This window comes from Artemia sp. Qi Xiang Cuo, chromosome 13 (assembly GCF_049724085.1).
Source record: "Artemia sp. Qi Xiang Cuo chromosome 13, ASM4972408v1, whole genome shotgun sequence".
NCBI classification, from domain to species: domain Eukaryota; kingdom Metazoa; phylum Arthropoda; class Branchiopoda; order Anostraca; family Artemiidae; genus Artemia; species Artemia sp. Qi Xiang Cuo.
The window spans coordinates 9,960,626-9,977,143 of NC_142806.1; the positions used below are offsets into that span (position 1 = coordinate 9,960,626).

General features: G+C 35.0%; 1 protein-coding gene across 1 annotated transcript; it reads right to left on the reverse strand.

Annotated features, from left to right (window-relative positions):
- Positions 1–6,775: 6,775 nt before the first annotated feature.
- Positions 6,776–16,072, reverse strand: LOC148944926 (uncharacterized). The gene is made up of 3 exons (XM_089098897.1): positions 16,028–16,072; positions 7,956–8,123; positions 6,776–6,904 (listed from the first exon to the last, which is right to left on the reverse strand). The coding sequence occupies exons 1-3, from the start codon at positions 16,070–16,072 to the stop codon at positions 6,794–6,796; spliced, it is 324 nt and encodes a 107-aa protein (XP_088955023.1). The 3' UTR covers positions 6,776–6,793.
- Between the last annotated feature and the right edge of the window lie 446 nt (positions 16,073–16,518).

Consider the following 16,518-nt stretch of genomic DNA (forward strand, 5'->3'; position numbering starts at 1 on the left):
TTAAAATGAAGAAATATTGGGCACAGTGATGCCAGATGCCTAACTTTAGATGGGGCACAAAGGGAAGCAAAAATACGCCATCGGTACCTTTTCACTATATATTTTTTGGGTGGAGCTCGAAATTCAGGGTAAATTAGATCTTGCAATGATGAGTGCAAAAAAAAAAGAAATTCAGAGACAATGCTATCAGATAGTATGAATTTCACTTTTCAGAATACAAGAACTCAAAATTGATAGGATTCAGTCTTCATTGACAGATTTCGACTCCATGTTCCGAAATCTGGAACAGTGAAGCAATTCTGAATGGTTACATACACTTCTGTAGTCGAAATTTTTTATTCTCAGTCTCTTGCTTGACAAGAAAGATATTTTCCTTTGTTTTCTGGCATATAAGAGAATCAAATAAAAAATTGAATGAAAGAAAATCTAACAAAAATAAAATATTTGTCAACATATAAAGGGGTATTTTACATTACTTTCTGACTAATATACTGAATTATTCTCTGTCAACAATAGAAATTGTTTTAAAAAGAAAAGCTGTGAGACACAGTCAAACTTTTGAGTAAGTAGCAAGGGCTTGAGGAGGGGGCAGCCCCTTTCATATACAGAATAATTTCTGTTCGTTTACGTTTTAATGTCGCTCCTTACATTCAGTTAAAAAACTTTTTTTAAATTTAATTTCTGAATGTTTTTGAGTTAGTGCAGCTTTTATTTTGCCTCATCGTACATGAATAATCGAAACGAAATTTGCGTATTGATTTTACTTTTTTTTGCTAAATGGCTTTCTCGAAATTTTTCTCTAACTTAACTTACAAATTAATTTACGTAACGAACTTCTATATTTATTTATATTTATTACGTATATTAGGGGTTGTGGCCCTAATCAACACCTTGCTCTTTATGCTAAGTTAAATTGTTGTTCCAATTCTTTAAGAATGATCTCTAAATCATAAAGGCTGTTAATTTGGATAAATAGCTGTGATGAAAGCACAAAAAAAGTCTTTAGCGTGAAGAACGAGGTAATGAGTTGAGGGCGAACCCAATCATATACGCATTAATTTATGTTCGTTTTAAATTTTAATGTTGTTCCATACGTTCAGTTGAAATAATTGTTTCGTTACTATTTAATTTCTGGTCTTTTTTTTAAATAATGCTGGCAAATCCGGCACCGCATTTATAGCAATGTCCCTTCCTCCATGAAAACTTCCTACGTGGAAAGATGCTCCCATATAATACCCAACCCCACCCCACCTCCAAACTACCAAAAAATCTCCCCTATTTATAGAATAAATAGCTCTGATGAAAGTACAAAAAAAAACCTTAAGGTAAAGAACAAGGTAATGAGTAGAGGGAGAACTCAATCATATACATATTAATTTATGATTGTTTTAAATTTTAATGCTGCTCCCTAGGTTCAGTTGAAAAAAAATTGTTTTTATTATTTAATATCTGATCTTTTTTTAAATAATGCTGGGAAATCCGGCGCCCCCTTCATAGCAATGTCCCTTCCCCCATGGAAAAGATCCTCCTATGGAACACCCAACCCAACCTCTCAACTACCAAAAACATCCCTCCTGAAAACTTTGGTATGCTTCCCAATAACCAATTACTGAACTTTTTGACCATGCTGAACAAAATGGGTATCTCAAAATTTGGATCGGATGACTTTGGGGGGAAAATGAGCTTGGGAGGGGACCTAGGTGCTCTTCTTTTTTTTGGTCACTTAAAAAGGGCACTAGAACTTTTAATTTCCGTTCGATTGAGCCCTCCCATGACATTCTAGGATCACCTTTTCGATATGATCACCCCTGGGGAAAAAAATAAACACACGTCCGTGATCTTCCTTCTGTAAAAAAAAAACAACAAAATTTCACATTTCATTTTTGCAGATAGGAGCTTAAAACTTCTAACGCAGGGTTCTCTGACATGCTGAATCTGATGGGTGGGATTTTCATTAAATTTCTGTGACTTTTAGGTGGTGTTTCCCCCTTTTGATGTAACCAATACATTTGTAATCAGCATAAAACCTGATTGTTTTAATGTATCTACTACTACTACTAACAGCTCACCGCAGCACCAAGCCGCCTGAGGCAAACACAGCTACGCACGCTCCTCCTCCATCAAATTCTATTCAAAGCCACCCTTTTTACACCCACCCACGAAGTTCCCATTTCCTTTAAATCTTTCTTTATGACGTCCTCCCACCCCAGACGGGGACGACCTGCTTTTCGTTTAGCCCTAGATGGCTGGCCGAAAAGAAAAATCTTTGGCAATCTGTCATCTTTTATCTGCACAACGTGCCCTAGCCACCTCAATCTTTTTTTCATTATAGCCCTAGAGAGCGATATTGAACCCTCATTATATATCATAATGTATCTATTAGTATAAAAATTCTGTTTTTAGAGTTTCGGTTACTATTGAGCCGGGTTGTTCCTTACTTACAGTTCGTTATCACGAACTGTTTGAGAAGATTAATAATGGAAAAAATTTTCTCGACAAAGGCGTTGCTGATGGGTAAGCTTAAGACAAAAAGAGGAGTTTCTGTAAAAAAAAATTACAAAATTTCACATTTCATTTTTGCAGATAGGAGCTTAAAACTTCTATAGCAGGGTTCTCTGACATGCAGAATCTGATGGTGTTATTTTCATTAAAGTTCTATGACCTCTAGGGGCTGTTTCCATTTCCTTTACATCTTTTTTTATGACGTCCTCCCACCCAAGACGGCGAAGACCTGCTTTCCGTTTAGCCGTAGATGGCTGGCCGAAAAGAACAATCTTCGGCAATCTGTTATCCTTCCTCCACCCAACGTGCCCTGGCAACCTCAACATTTCTTTCATTATAGCCCTTGAGAGCGGTATTGAACCATTATTATCTATCATAATGTATCTATTGGTATAAAAATTCTGTTTTTAGAGTTTTGGTTACTATTGAGCCGGGTCGTTCCTTACCTACAGTTCGTTATCACGAACTGTTTGACAAGATTAATAATAGAATACAATTTCTCGACAAAGGCGTTGTTGATGGGTAAGCTTAAGACAAAAAGAGCTGCGTCAGCTTTTCCCACTCTTTTCTGTATTTTTTTTTCGAATTTCACCAATTTCCCATTTGGTTTTTCACGCTAAGGATAATACACGCTTGGATAATTTGAAATTAAGGTTGTCATGGGGTCTGGAATGAGATATGAGAATCCCTACAGGGTTCTGAAAATTCCAATTGTATTTATTGACAGATTCCTGAATCTGTCAGTAAATACTAGACTTTAAATTTTGAGTTTTGTCATTGTTATTGTGAAGGCAAAAGGTGCCCACTTTGCGCCGATTTTCGTTTTCATGCGCAAAATCGGCGCAATGCGCCAATTTGGAAAACTCAATGCGCGATCAACTCGAAAAAGTGCCAAAATGGCGCAAATGTGTACCAGCTGGCAACTATGTTTGCGAACTGCTTGGTCAAAAGTTGTGCGGCCTAAAAGTGAAAATCTGCCGATAACCCCATTTGTCTAGTGAAAATGCACTGAATGAATGATTTCCCCCCTCAAAATGTGTACTGATTCGAAAAATTCAATGCGCAACCACCTCAATAAAGCTCTAGCATGAATAAAATACACCCCATCTGGCCACTCTGCTTGCGCGAGGCTATAAAATAAGCAGCCGAAAATTAAGCTAAATGCCATAGAAACAGTCAGAAGGCAGATTACAAATGGCTATCTTTAAACATTAAAAAGTAGAGCCTGAAACATAGATTCGTAAGCCTAGGGATGCAAAATGTCTATAAAAATTTCCTTTTCTCGAAAGTTGAAGAAGAATTTTGGATAAAAACCCCATATTACGCTCAGCGGTGGTTATTTCTATTTTATTCGTTAATCATTGCTATGTTACCCCTTGCTTCTTTAAGTCTTGGCAAAGTTCTGATTGAAATACTTGAAAAATATCTAAGAAAGACTGAGTACAAAGACTTGAAAAATATCTAAGAAAGACTGAGCATAAAACTGCTTATTCTTTCTATTTAGAATTGCTTGCTATGTACAAATCGGGTGAATTGACTAATGAAGAAATAATTAAACAACAAAATGAATTATGGAAAACATTCCAGTTTTTTCCTCGTGAAAAGTATATGAAGCAAGTAAAATTAAAGGAGTATAAAGTCCATGAATAATATTTAAAAATAATTTAGGGAAATTTGAAAATTTTTGCAAAACCCCTCCCCCAGGCTGTTATCCATTTTTTTTTTTTTGGTGTTGGTGATCTCAAATCAGCCTGGGTTCGTGGGCAAACCCCGCCGGGTTTTTTGTTTGGAGGGAAGCTGGCTGTTTCTTACTCCTTGATCTGGGGCCAGATCGTGTTGACATCATCAACTGTTACAATCAGCAACGGTAGCAGTGAGAGTTGGACCGTTGGTTTATAGGACCAGTGGATCAGACCAGTTGCGTTACCAACTAGGCCGTGCTGGCCTGTTAAATAGTTTCTGCAATCTTTTTGTGTTTTATTTGATATATAAAATCAATAAAATTATTGCAGGCTTCTAAGTTTGAACATAAAACCTTCAGGTTCCGAGTCCAGCTCTCTAGCCAATTGCGCCAACGGAGACTTGTTAAAAGCGTTAATGAGATCACTTTAATAATTGATCTCCTATCAATTATTAAAATTATTCGATTCTGAAAATTTGTTTAATAAAATAATTTACAAATAAATGGAGAAACTTTGAAAGGAAATGAAAGTGGAAAATAAATACAATCGAACAATTAAGAAAGAAGACTTAGACATTGGAATAGAATGCACAATTAAAGTAATGAAAAACGTAGTAACTAAATATGGTAATAAACTTGTTATTATTATTAATTTTGAGGGTGAAGTGGTTGATATCTTTGCACCTAAACGATTTGATTCTAAAGCAGCCGGTTTTGAAAAGAAATTTAAAAAATTAGAAAAGATAAAAGTATCACTTTAAAGGTAATTGAAAGAAAAGGGAAAGATAATAATAATTATCTAGATATTGATATTGAACGTAATTAGTAGTATATCGAACTATCTAATAAATATTAAATTATTACATTTTATCAGTAGTATAAGAAGAATGGAATATTTTTTTCAAATTAGATCAAAAATTCTTATTTCACAAGACTTTTTTTAATGTCATGATGGAAAATTATTAAGATGTTGGGAATTTTCATTTAAAATGGGGTAAATTCAATTGAAAAGGGGGTAAATTAAAGGGTTGAGATTGGTGAGGCAGCTCCTGTATATATACTACTTATATTCCAATGTGGAATGTAAATATAGGGTGTAAAATAATAGTTTGTGGTAACGAGCTGAAGCCGCAGCTCAACAGATGATATATGTTTTTATTTTTATGCTGATTTCAAATGTATAAAGCTTATTAAGTTTAATTTGACAAATCTAACGCCACAAACCTAAAAAAATACCTGATTTTCATGAAATGAGGCAAAGACCTCCAAAATAGCAAGTAATTCCAATGAAAATCAAACCAGCCCATTCGGCTTATTAGAGAACCCCGCTGATGAAGTTTCGAGCTTCTATTTACAAAAATGTGGTATTTTATCCAGGAAGAAAAACCTAAAAGGGGTGTTAATTTTCTTTTTTCTTAATGAATTTATTTTGACAGCAATGCTGCCCAAATGAGTCAGTAAAAATGGCCTGCCCTCTAGTGAAATCAACTGCTCCCTCCCATACATTTTGGCTAGTTACCTCTCTGACCAATAGGACACTCATTCCCGAGGAAGTAATTACTCATATATCACAGATACATATTTGTTTGCTTGTTTCTAATGAAGTAATTATAATGCTAATTCGTCCCAAATCAGAGGTAAATATGGTGGACTAATCAGTAAAATCCATCAACCCATGGTCCATCCCTATAGATTTTAGATAGTAATGACTCTGGTCAGTACCAGACCAAGTCCATGGAAAACAGTTACTCGTACTTCTTGGTTCCAGCTTGTCATCTCTGTCTACTTCGATCATAAGACAACTCATGTACACTTGCCACTGATTTCATACTTTTGAAATATTATAACTTCAAACAGGAGCGTCCCGAACCTCATTTCATTGGGGGACGATCTTCGTAAATTTTACCGAATCACTACCTGATTTATGCCAAATTTTCTGCAGAAATCAGGAATTTTGCTAAATTTCTGTCGAATTTTTGCCTTCTGTGAAAATTTTACCGAATACCAACAAAGTTGGGAATGGGTACCCCTCCCTCTCGGGAAACCCCTGACTGCAGCCCTAAGTGAGAAAAACTGATCTGAAATAAATTAAAATTTAAAAATAGATGCTATCAGATCTTCCGCCTAATTTCAAGTCAAAAACCAAAACTGGTAGTGAATTTCTGTGGGGGTAATGTCTGATGGGAGGATGGTAAATTCTGTGAGAGGGTATTTTCTACAGGGGGTATTTTACAGGGAGAGAGGGGCGGGGGTAATACATCTAGCATCCCTTTTCAGGTTAGTTACTGTAAACAGAAAGATCAATAGCCTTTGTAGAGATTAGTGCCATGTATTTATCGTCTACTTAGACCGTTTTTAATAGATTATGTGAGATTCATATGTACTCCAAGACTCCAAATTTAGTCGATTATAACAGCCTTTGAAAAGTAGAGACATCAAGTTTATCAGATACACATGTCAGAATTTTGAAATTCTTTGACTTTGAGAGCTTTTGCCGACACAACTGAGGTCAAGAATTGAGATTTTTTTATTCCAATTCCATGACCTCTTAATCCGGCTTAGAACCAGACAGTTAAGTTTCTAATACAACAAAGAAGTTATAATTTATAGTCAAGCAAGATTTTTCTTAGAGATGTAAAACAAATTAATTAATATGGTACATTCAAAGTCACTGGAGTTGTCAGTATGTTTCATTTTCTTCGTCTTCCTCTCCTTCACTTTCTGTAAAAGAAACATCCACTTAAGCTAACCACTACAAATAGACGAACAGATAAAGTCGTAAGCACGGCATCTGAGAGTAAAGCGAACAAAATAAAAGGATAAGCATTTTTGTAGTTAGTTAAGTTTAGCAAAATGCATTGTTACTCCATGATTTTATTCCTCGATAAATAAAGGAGAACTCTGACCTTGTAGTAATGGTAATTGGAGCAGGCAAGGTCTTGCTTGTTCGAGTGTCATAATTATGAATACCAGACCTATAACCTGAAACATGCCTGAAAAGCATAACAGGATTTATTGCAGAAGAAAAAGTTTTTTGGGCCTTCCTACTGACATTATATAACTGGTTGCCTTCAAACATATAAGCTTAGTCACGTAGCGAGTAGATCTTATCTAAAAAAAACAAAAAAATCAGTTTTGAAATTTTCAGGTTTTATTTCTAGTTTGAATTAAAACATTAAAATTATCGCTGAGGCACCGTAAATATTTTTGCAGTTTACTAAAACTTCAGTTTACAAAGTGATTCTGAACTGAACTTAAATTTTTTTCAACTTTTTTTCATTTCTTAAAAAGACATTGCTTACACTAATAAGAAAAGAAATTCGATAATGATGTTATTTTTTAATAACGATTTCTGCTAAGCTTCAAACTTTTGGTTTTCTTTTTTAAAGTTTTTAAATTGCTGTAATTCCTTGTTAAAATATATACAAATATTTTTGCACTAAAATTAAGGCTCTTAACAAATTTTCTCAAACTTATGATCTATCTACAATCATTTTTGAGCCGTTTTTGAGAAAAAATTAATACATAAATGAATAAATATACAATTATTGCTCGTTTATATAGTATAATAAAAATAGGAGCAGTGTCATTCATCCGAATGGTTATATGCAAATTTAGGTTTGATTACGTTTTTATTGCTTAAGTCTACCAGAACTTTCCACAATTCCTTTACAAGAAGAACACTAAAGAAAAAAAAATGAAGTAATTTGTGATTACAGATGAATCTAATAAGTTTTACTCTTGATAATTACTGTGACCAGACGCATCTTACCGTCTTCACCCTCCTCTTCTGATCCCTCCTCTTCCTCTTCTTCTGTTCCTTCTCTTCTGGTTCCTCCTCTTCTGGTTCCTTCTCTTCTGGTTCCTCCTCTTCTGGTTCCTTCTCTTCTGGTTCCTCCTCTTCTGGTTCCTCCTCTTCTGGTTCCTTCTTCTTCTTCTTCTATTTAACAGCAGGCGGGCTTTTCAGTAGTACTATTTAGCCCTTTTCCTTTTGCTTCGCTCTGTGGGCTGCAGGGCAACTGGCTTGATTGTCTCATATTTATTAGATATTTTCAAATATCTTTCAGTAGATCTTTTGACTCTAAGAGTTCAATTATGAGATGGTAGATGTCGATTTCTATGCTCTGTTTGCAGGTATAGTTGGCTAGGCTCTTGGCTGATAGTGAGATTTTGTGGTGTTTGAAGCATTTTAATAGTTTACAAAGCAAGGCATGTTGTGCAGACGTCAGCATATTACATTCAAATAGGCAATGGTCAATTGCTTCATTATTTATAATACAATGCCTGCGACTAGGGGACTGGGGAATTGAACCATTTAAATAAGAAAGCTTGTGCAAAAAGGCAAGAAACTTTAGTCCTTTTCTTCTAGAGTGAATTCTATAGTAAATTTTAGAAAAATACTTATTGGGAAAGGGGGAAAGGATAGGATTATTCTTGTTAAAATAAATATCTGATAGTCTCTATCGGTAAATATCTCTAATCGGGATTGGTCTTCCACTTGGCTGGTCAATATTTATAGCATTTTTTGCTATTTCATCAACCAGATGATTACCACTTATGCCAGAGTGGATAGGAATATACTGAAAATAAGTTCTTATGCCACTTGAAGCAAATTTATCTATAATACTGAGACAATGGTAAGTGTCAATGTCCAACTTATACTGAGGAGCTGAGGCCAGCAACTCAAGGCTTGATAAAGAGTCAGAATATACTATAATATTATTTGAATTTGCAATCAAACGTTGGTTTTCCTTAAGGTGTTCTAATGCCATTGTTATGGCATTTAACTCTGCAGACATTACAGATACATCATTATATAATCTCTTGCCCATTGCAATTTTCAGGTAAGGAAGGAAAGCACCACTTGCTACCTTCTCATTCATTTTTGATTCATCAACAAATATTTGGAAGTGGTTTTTATAAGTAATTGTATTAAGTTCAGCAAATTTTTCCTGGACAAAAGCAATGAGGGTTAGGTCTTTATTCCACTTTAAGAAATCAGTATTTATTATGGGAATTGACCAATTCCATGGAGGAAAAGTGGGTGCAATAGACTGTGCTGGTACAGGGAACTTCTTCTGAATATTGGCATACTCATCTGCAATGGCTCTATACATGGCGGGATTTCTTAACCAATTATGTAGGGTGTTTGAGCTATTTGATTCAATTTTTTTAAGATGTTTTGTCAAGAGAAAGCTACGTCTCTCTCTTATTGTTGTTAATCCACTCTCCATAAGCAGAAACTTGGTTCTTGTGGGTTTCCTAAGACCAAATATCAGACGTATTATATCATTTTGTGCTGTTTCAATTTTTGCATCTGGGTCTTTGCACATGCACCATAGACGATGAGCCCATAGTCAATATGGGGTCTTATATGTGGTTTGTAAAGCTGGAGTAAGGTTTTCTCCTTAAAGCCCCAGGGTGTGAAAAGAAGTCTTTTTATTATATTTGTTTTTCTATAAGATTTTTTTATTGTGTTTGTGATTTGGAGGTGGAAATTAAGTTTTTGGTCAAGCATGAGACCTAGGTATTTAATATGGTTATCTTCTGGAATAGTTGTTCCATTTAGAGTTAGGGGCCGTTTTCACGAGGACGTGAGTTGAACTCGAGTTAAACTCAAATCCTCGTGAAAACAACGAGATATGGATAAAATCTATCTTTTGTTCAACTAGAGATGGATTTTATAATCCAGCTAAACGTGTAGCAAAAAACATAAATCCATCTCAGCTATACCTTAACTCATATAGAAAATTTCAAGCAAAACTATCTGGTTTGGAACACTCAATTTTAATTATTTTTATCAGAGGTCATAGCCTATCATTAGATTCTTTATTTTATCCTCCTTTTCAATATAAGAGTTATTACACTAGAAATGCACAGTCCTCCTTGATGGTTCAGGGGGGGGGGGGGCAAGACGCAATAATTTAAAATTTTTGCATTGTGATAATTTTTTTGGTGAAGTTGTACTTGATAGATTTGTCCTTTTTTTTTAATTAGTTTAAATCTGTAAATTTTTTTGGTAGCCTATTGGAATCCTTGATCTCTGGTTAAATTGTTTGGGTAAGACTTGACTAATTTTGTATTTAGGCTGAAGTTATCTAATGAAAAAATTCTTCCTTATAGGCTTCACTATCTTTAGCTAAACAATGTTTTGAGCCTCATTATCCTCAGTGACTCCTAATTTAGGTTATTTTATTAGGCTTCACATAGAAACACTATAGTAACAAATTAATAGCATTTGGCTGACTTGAAAAATAAATTTTGTGTCTATAAGCTTTTTATGAATATATTTTGATAATACCATTATAGTTTCATATGACACCAGAAAATGGCACTTCTGATGCCTTTTCCAGACTGAAAAGATGGGAACCATGAAAACAGCACCTTCATAATCTCCATTGTAAAAAACTCTAAACCTGAAGTTTATTACTCGTCTTCTTGTAACCTCACCCTTCTTTTCTCCTTATTAAGTCTTATAAATTACAATTTGACTAACAGAACTAGGATGGTTGTTTTAGATCGTTGTTAAACGATTTTAACCACTTGAACAACCAGTTGGCTGAGTGGTTAAGGTGATCGACGTCTTTTATTTAACTTTAAAACCATGTAGGTCAAAATAGAAATTTTGTTGTTACAGCCGTTCGTACCTTCTCGCACACAAAGATCCTTAATAGCTACCGAAGATCAAAGACTCGTATCTTTTTCGCATAACTTATGAAAATGCCGAAGTGAAAATAAATCTCTATGGTTGGTTCTTTCCTTTTCGACTAAGATAGGTAGCGGTATCGATATAACATTTCACTCTGTTGACATTCTCATGACGATTTTTTTTTCTGCCATCTCTTCAAATTGAACTAACACTAAATTTAATTTATAGGTAGTGTTAATGTCAAAGCTGGATATACCTGCAGATCTCTTGCAGGTAACAGACCTCTAGGTGGCAGAACTAAGAGGGACGAATTTTACAGGTTTTTCGGTACTTTTTTCCCGGGTTTTGAAAATTCATAGTGGCAACCCTGTATTTTGGCTAATTATCTAGAGGGACACTAAAAGAATCCTTTTTTGGTTGATTTGGACACTTTTGTCCCTAAAAATTTTGGCAACCCTGCACAAAACCCATCTTTGTCACAATCATTAATTGCGTGAATTTTGAATGCTCTTTTTACAATTTATTAGATTAGCCTATCTCTTAAATACTCTTTTTAAATAGGCTAAATCAAGTCCAAGATTGTGATCCTGTTTAGGAAAGATAAATCTTGATCAAAATAATTGTGTGAGTACTGGGGGTCTTATCCTATAGCCTTGGGCTATATCTGGTCCCATAAGGGAAGGGGATACCACCAGATGGCTAATTGAAAATAGTACAGTCTATATATAAAGAAAAAAACCTTAGCCAAGCATTATATATAGAAAAAAAGGTCTAGCCAACTAGGCGGCTAATAAGAATGACCGTGTATATATATACAATATTTAAATTAGCCAACTGGCTGGCTATTAGATCTCACCTATATATATACATTGAAGCCTGAATTAACCAACTAGTCAGCTAATATTAGAGTTCTATATACAATATAAAAATAGCTAACTAGTTGGCTATTAATGTCCAATGTATACATAAACTTTAGTTTAAAATAGCCAACTAGTCAGCTATCAATACAGTTTCTAATAGCCTAAATATGAAAAATTAGCTAACTTTTTGGCTACTAATAGCCCATGTATATATAGTAAAAATTGTCTTGCAAACTTGGGGGCTAATAATAACAACCGTATATAAATATACAATCTTAAATTTAGCCAACTGGTTGGCTATTAGATCTCACCTATATATACATTGCAGCCTTAGTTAGCCAACTAGTCAGCTTATATTAGAGTTCTATATACAACATAAGATTTAGCTAACTAGTTGGCTATTAATGTCCGATATATACATAAAATTTAGTTTAAAATAGCCAACTAGTCAGCTATCAATACAGTTTCTAATAACCTACAAATGTAAAATTAGCTAACTAGTTGGCTATCAATAAGGTTTCTAATACATATTAGAGCCTAGAATTAGCAAACTAGTTTGCTTTTAAAGTCTCAGCTATATACACATTTAGATTAGCCAACCAGTTGGCTATTAGATCTTATTTCCCATGAAGACCTAATGTAAGAGAAAGAAACTTTGCCAATAATACATTCTCTTTTCAGGCCATGTGTTTACGCTACAAGCTGAATGGAAGAAGGCCATGACAATATTTGCCGCGTTACTCCCAAACATGCTCTTGTTTGCAAGAAATTCAAGATATTGCTCGTTCTTGTTTTGTTTCAGTAAAAATTGCATTATCTCTTTTTATTAAATTTTCCCAAATAAATTTTTTAGTGCAACATATCTCAGCGTGATGGATTTGAATATAAATTATTGCTGAATTCATTCATTCAATTACTGAAAAGGGCTTATCAATAGAGATAAGAGAATACCTTATCAATAGAGATAATCCTGACCGGCTCTTTTCTAACCGTATTTTTACCCCTTATCACTAAATAAAGTCCAGTCAACACCATTATCCTTGCCCCCCCCTCCTTAAAAAATTACTTTTAGCTCTTTCTGGCAGAGAACCCTAGTGCGCTATTTTTCTTGTCTGTATATACATAGACTCACCTCAGTAGCCAACCGGTTCGCTAATTTATATTTTCGTGCATACTTAGACTGTTTGTTGATAGCCAGCTGGTTGGATATATCTAGCACGTGTATACATAAAACGGTTTGATATTAGCCAAGTAGTCTAAATATCATCTAGAGATTATGAACGAAAAGTATTATATTCCACACCCCCCTTCCTTTCCCGGCCCATCATAGTGATTATTTGAAAAAAAAACTACGTTTTCTAAGGAGTTAAAGAGGCTGAGTCACAAGTTCGAACCTTAAAACGTACAGGGATTAGAAGGTACAGTTGAGGGGCTACCGCCCCCCAAATCTCCTGCTTTTGCAGCCTTTAAATAAAAAAAAAATTTACACTGAAAGTAAGGAGCGACATTAAAACTTAAAACAAACAGAAATTATTCTGTATATGAAAGGGGTTGTGCCCTCCTCAACGCCTCACTCTTTACGCTAAAGTTTGACTTTCTCAAAACTCTTTTTTTTAAAAAATAAAAACTTTAGAGTAAAGAGCGAGCCGTCGCGGCGGCCACAGCCCCTTTCATATACGGAATAATTTCTGTTCTTTTTAAGTTTTAATGTCGCTCCTTACTTTCAGTTTAATTTTTTTTTATTTAAAGGCTGCAAAAGTGGGGGCTTTGGGGGGCCCCCCAACTGTACCTTCTAATCGCTGTACGTTTTAAGGTTCGAACTTTTGACTCAGCCTCTTTAACTCTAGAAAACGTAGTTTTTTTTTCAAATAATTTCTGCACGTTTTTGTACAATTTATTACTTATTATTGCTTGACTAACTGTTAGATGATTGTGTATTATTCTTTTCTTTCTCGACAGGGGGTTTTAAGGGTCGACCTTGTAACTCAGCCTCTTTAACTCTTTAGAAAACGTAATTTTTTTCAAATAACTCAAAAAAGAAACTAAGTTTCTTTTTTAAACTTTAAATTCAGTATATAAAAAATTTCCTCTGACAGGGAATCGAACCCGGGTCTTCCGCCTGAAAGTCAGGATTATCGACTGCTGTACTAAAGAGTCACAATTGTATTTATATTTTTAGTATGTGGAATCTATTTTTGACGCAAGCAAATCCCCACAAAACTTGATATTTGGCTTTTGGAAAACAGGGAAGGAGTGATCAGATTGAGCTGAAATTTTGAGGATAAGCTCCCAGGCCCCAGAAAAGCTTATTTTCTAAATTTCAGCCGATCAGACAACGTTAAAGGGGGGCTGTGGTGGGAAAAATTAACATGGGCACTTATAGGAAAACGAGGTTTTTTGTAAATGTAAATTCAGGGGATAATCTTTTTTGTCTGAAAATATCAAAAGGCCCTAACAGGTCGAATTCTGCTTCGAATGAGTCCTAATTCACCCAGATCAGTTGCCAACTGTGGCCTGTATGCGTGGCTAACAAGAAAAAAATGAACTTTAAGTGGCTATATTTGTTTTTTGGAAAACAGGGAAGGAGTAATCGAATTGAGCTGAAATTTCGAGGATAAGCTCCCGGGTCGTAGTAAAGCTTAACCTCTAAATTTCAGCCCAATTGGACAACGTTAAAGAGGGGCTGTGATTGGAGGGTCGAAACTTCCGGCCCACTTTTACCCATGAAGATAAAGTCGGAGGGGGGGGGGGGTGAAATTTGGCACGTTTCTTAGTTTAAGCTTGGGCTACATAATGCGATTACCGCTGTCTCTCTGCGACCGCTAGGACCGGAAATCGCTTAACATTGTGGTGGGTCGCCTCTTTATAGAGGCACAAGTGTGCCTCCTTGAAATGATGGAAAGAGAAAATTCAAATTAATTGGTACTTCAAATCAACCCCACCTCACCCTAACCGCTCAAGAAGTGAAGCTGGATTAATCCTAAGAAAATAAACCTAACCATGATAAAAATGTAATACTTTATAAATTAATTTATGCTATATGTTTTCACCTTAGGGGGGTCTGCATGCAAAATTTGTTAGCCACAATTATTCTGATATTATGATGTAAGAATTCTTTTCTGACTTCATACTGTCTAAATATTGCCCCCCCCTAATTTGTAATTATATAGACAAAATTACATATTTTTCATCTATTCTATCACTGCTCTCTGTCTTTTCTCATGCCAAGCTAAAAGAAACTATCGAAAGAAACCGGTTTACAGTGCTTCAATGGATGGGCAATTTGAGTGGTCGGAGTATGTCATACAAGTACCATAATTTGTACTCTGCTAAAATAATTATATCTTTGTTAATCCTGACCGGCTCTTTTCTAATCCTATTTTTACCCCTTTTCACTAAATAAAGTCCAGTCAACACTATTATCCTTGCCCTCCCCCCCCCCTCCTTAAAAAAATTACTTTTAGCTCTTTATTGCAGAGAATCCTAGTTAGCTATTTTTCTTGTCTGTTTATACATAGACTCACCTCAGTAGCCAACCGGTTCACTATTTTATATTTTCGTGTATACTTAGACTGTTTTTTGATAGCCAACTGGTTGGCTATATCGAGCACATGTATGCCTAAAACGGTTTGATATTAGCCAAGTAGTCTAAATATCATCTAGAGATTATGAACGAAAAGTAATATATTCCACACCCCCTTCCCGGCCCATCATAGTGAAATGATGGAAAGAGAAAATTTAAATTAATCGGTACTTCAAATAAATCCCACCTCACCCCAACCGCTCAAAAAGTGAAGCTGGGTTCATCCTAAGAAAATACACCTAGCTATGATTAAAAATGTAATACTTTAGAAATAAATTTATGCTATATATTTGCACATTAGGGGGTGGGGGTAAATTACTGCGGGTCTGCATGCAAAATTTGTTAGCCACAATTATTCTGATATTATGATGTAAAAATTGTTTTCTGACTTCACACTGTCTAAATACTCCCCCTCCCCCTAATTTGCGTTCATATAGCCAAAATTACATATTTTTAATCTATTCTATCACTTCTCTCTGTCTTTTCTCATGCTAAGCTAGAAGAAAATATCGAAAGACACCGTTTTTCAGTGCGTCAATGGATGGACAATTTGGGTGGTTGGAATACATCATACAAGTACTATAATTTGCACTCTGCTAAAAAAATTACATTTTTGTTAGCCAATTATTCTGATATTATGATTTAACAATTGTTTTCTGACTTCACACTGTCTAAATAATCCCCACCCCCTAAAATGTAATTATTTTAGCAGAGTACAAATTTTGGTTCTTGTATGACATACTCCGACCAACCAAATTGTCCATCCATTGCCGCACTGTCAGCCGGTTTCTTTCCATAGTTTCTTTTAGCTTGGCATGAGAAGAGACAGAGAAAAGTGATATAATCGTTCAAAAATATGTAATTTTGGCTATATAATTGCAAATTGGGGGGGGGGAGTATTTAGACAGTGTGAAGTCACAAAACAATTCTTACAACATAATATCAGAATAATTGTGGCTAACAAATTTTGCATGCAGACCCGCTGTAATTTACCCCCACCCCCCTAATTTGCAATTATATAGACTAAATTTATTATAAAGTATTAAATTTTTATCATAGTTGGGTGTTTCTCTATTTAGGTGTAACCCTATTTTTAGTGATAGAATAGATGAAAAATATGTAATTTTGGCTATATATTTGCAAGTTAGGGGGCCGGGGGGGGGTATTTAAACAGTGTGAAGTCGGAAAACAATTCTTACATCATAATATCAGAATAATTCTGGTTAACAAATTTTGCATGCTG